Source organism: Vespa crabro, chromosome 4 (genome assembly GCF_910589235.1).
Source record: "Vespa crabro chromosome 4, iyVesCrab1.2, whole genome shotgun sequence".
NCBI lineage: Eukaryota > Metazoa > Arthropoda > Insecta > Hymenoptera > Vespidae > Vespa > Vespa crabro.
Genome location: NC_060958.1, coordinates 1,408,757 through 1,412,687, shown reverse-complemented (window position 1 = coordinate 1,412,687; position 3,931 = coordinate 1,408,757). Strand labels below are relative to the sequence as shown.

Here is a 3,931-nt window from a genome sequence, read left to right as displayed (position 1 = left end):
ATATAAAAGATTTATATAATTTGGAACAAAATATTTTGCACTAATAAAATAGTGTATTTCCTTCAATGCTACTAAATCTTATCAACTTAATACTTTTCGACTTAATACTTATTGACTTCAACGTAATATAAATTCTTATATAGATGTGCACAGTCTCTAATGCCCTTTAGACATAACAAATACCCTAACTTTATACATTGTAAATTTTTAATACATTTTTTCTATCCATCCTCAAGTTGTGTTCTAAGGTTTAGAATTTGTTCCTTTGTTCAATGCTCAGAAATTTTAGTCTCGTAACGCCATTATTACATTATTACTTGTTAAAATATTTGAAGCACGAGAAACAAATAATGATTAAATAAACACCTTTGTACTTTTTTCTTTTAAAGAAATATACGTCAACTATTCCTCTTTTTTATTTGAGAACATACATGACGTTCTATCGTTACAAAATATCGAAGAATTTACCAGATAAAATATATTTTTCCGTGATCTATTTTCGAAATTCGAATCACCAAGTCCTTAGTAAAACACATTACCATCTCGTCATCCGTACGAATGAGCAATGTAATATCCTTCAAAATTCCCTCCATTCTCTCTCGCTTTATATGTCACGTTGTAGTAAGTACGTTGAAAGTATAGCTGATACTTCTGTAAGTTAAGGAACCTGGATTTTTTGTAAAATCATAAAGAGCGACTAAACAAAATTTCATCCTTATTAGACAATAATGGAGTTTTCTTCGGAAACTATAAAGGTACGGATTAAGACTTTTATATTAATAATTAATTAATTATAATAATTAATAATTGCTAATGAATTATCTCTATATATTATTGTTAATGATAATTGTTATATCATTAACCATTTTTAGTAATAGCGTTAATAATGTTATTATTTTAAATTGACATCTTAAAAAATTATATTTTGTGGAACATCAATTAATGTTGTGGATGTTGTAGCATTTAGTTTAATTAGATTGAATTCTACATTTATGCCTATTAAAAGCTTTAATTTTCCAAAACTATTGATGATTTCTAAATTATGTGCATAATTAATTAATTCTAATAATTAATAATTGCTAATGAATTATCTCTATAGAATAATTTCGATTTCCTTTTAAATTGGTGTACCTGATGTAAAATGTCACTATGAAAACTATGTTCATTGTTGTTAATGATAATTGCTATATCATTAACCATTCTTAGTAATAGCATTAATGATGTTATTACTTTAGATTGACATCTTAAAAAATTATATTTTATGGAACATCAATTAATGTTGTGGATGTTATAGCGCTTAATTTAATTAGATAGAATTCTACATTTATGCCTATTAAAAGCTTTGATTTTCCAAAACTATTGATGATGTCTAAATTCTGTGTATTCTCTCTTCTTTCACTTGCATAAGAAAAAATTTATATGAGATGGCCCTATTGCGATTATTAATAATGTTGATGATGGTATAATAAAGCAAATGCCATATGAAATTATCTATTTCTTTTTTCAATAGTTTTTGATGAAGTAATGATATCGTCGGATATGTTCTAGTAATAGCTTATCAAAGATTATCTAAAACTACTATAGTCGTTGAAACACGACAGGAGCATTCTAAAATCCGCATGCTATTTTAGTGAAATGATAAAATATAACAATTATTCGACCGTAACATACTAAAAGTACGTTATTTAGCCATCGGTACCCGATAATACCTGCTACTTAAGTTAAGTATAAAATAATACTTCATATCTCACAGTTTGTTTACTTCTTCTACTGACGCTATGGCATGTACGGTTGATTAACTATTTTACGGTTTATTGTTCAGTAGTCTATGCATATTTGCATTTCGCCCGTTTTTCTTTCGACCAATATCCCCGGATTACAAAATTGAAAAGAGTGTTGACTTATACCAATTGTTGTATTATATTTTGCCTATTCTTGTTATTGGTCATGATGGAATACTGAATACGGTTAATAATGTCTGTTAGTTGATGTTCACCTCGGTTCTATCGATATAAACTATTTATCAAAAGCATTTGGCAATTAAATCTATATCTGTTAAAAATATTTACGATTTTTTGCTTTTTCTCAGGAAAGTTCTATGAATGCTCTGAATATTAGCATCTTTCAATATTGTGGGATTTGCGTTCACCTCCTTCCTCCTGTCATATGTTTCTTGATCTTTTTGTTGATTACTAGATCTCTGCCATTAATATTTAATTTAAAAATGATTGTCATGCCTTTGTCCGCTGCTATGAAATATATTGAGATTAATAGTCATGATTCAGTTTATAAACACATTTTCTTGTTAATAATTTATTTGATCGACTCACGTTTCAATATGTTTGTGTTCCGTGTAATGATGACTTACGATCAATATTTGATATTTCATCTAATTTGATATTGATATTTAGTGTAAGATTTGCTGTAATCATTCTTATAAATATAACACAGCTGTATTTGAAAGCTGTGTTAATTTTGTAAAAAAATGCATCATTTCTATTTTATCAACAATATCCTGTCTCAGCGTTACGCATGAACTTTCAAGTACAATGTAGCATGCAATGCAAATGTCATGAATATATTTGTCCTAAAAAAATGTTACGAAGTGTTTGTTCTATAATGCATATAACTTGAATTAATCTTATTGCATTTGATTGCATCACGAAACTGTTATTCTTGTTTGCAATCATTTTCGTTCGACAGTCCTTCGTATAACGACATTATTGTAGTTAGAATATACGTTATTTCTTGTTTTCGTGGACTTACTATATTCCAAGAATTTGCTATAAGAGTTACTACTTGCGCGTCATTGTCATAATATAAACACGATTCGTCTTTTATGATTTTGATTCCTCCTATTATTAGGTTGGAAACTATGAAACGGGAGTTTTTTGTTTAGTCTATGTTCAGCTGCGACTGAGAGAGATACATTGTAACGTGCGCTCTATATTTTAATTTATAAAGCTTAAAGATATTCTTCTTACTCATTTTGTAAAATTTTTTCATGTTTGTATCCCATTTTTATTTTATTTTTATCCTAAACCAGATGGAAACAAAACGCGATTTACATCTACTCTTCTTGAACGAGTTTAAATTAAATCATACCGCAGCTCAAGCTTCAAGAAATATTAATCAGGCATTCGGAGATGGATCTACCAATGAAAAAAATGCTCGATATTGGTTCCAAAAATTTCGTTCTGGCAATTTGAGTATCGCCAATGAGCCTCGAGAAAGACCACCGGCCCATATTGATAACAAGAAATTAAGGACGACTGTGGAATCCGATCCACACACAACTAGTCGAACACTTGGGTCTAAACTAGGAACAGCTGTGTTAAAACATTTGCGTGCAATAAATAAAGTAAAAAAATTGGACTCATATGTGCCGTACGAATTGACGCAATTGCAGATGATCAAGCGCAAAAGCAAGTGCGCATCTTTATTGCTTCGCAATACACGATTGCCATTTTTACACCAAATCATCACTTGTGATGAAAAGTGGATTTTGTATGATAACCGAAAACGATCAAGCCAATGGGTAGATAAGAATACACCCCCAGGACACATCCTGAAACCGAAATTTCATAAAAAAAAAATTATGGTCACCATATGGTGGAATGCCCAAGGAGTGATTCATTATTCCTTTCTACAACCAGGCGAAACTATAACAGCGATGTCTTATTGACGTGAAATTGATATCATACATGAGAAACTTATGAAAAAACAACCAGCATTGCTCAATCGGCACGGCGCAATATTACTGCATGATAACGCACGACCACATAAAGCTTCAATTACTGTTGACAAATTAACTTCTCTACAATATGAAATTTTACCACATCGTCCATATTCACTCGATATTTCACCGACCGATTATTACCTTTTTCATAATTATGAATTATTTTTAAGAGAAAAAAATACAATAATCAAA

At 29.9% G+C, this 3,931-nt stretch overlaps 1 protein-coding gene across 1 annotated transcript; it reads left to right on the top strand.

Moving 5' to 3' along the window:
• Window positions 1-3,046: 3,046 nt before the first annotated feature.
• Window positions 3,047-3,685, top strand: LOC124423595 (histone-lysine N-methyltransferase SETMAR-like). Its single transcript, XM_046961492.1, has one exon. It carries the CDS (start codon window positions 3,047-3,049, stop codon window positions 3,683-3,685), a length of 639 nt encoding a protein of 212 aa, XP_046817448.1.
• The last annotated feature ends 246 nt before the right edge of the window (window positions 3,686-3,931 follow it).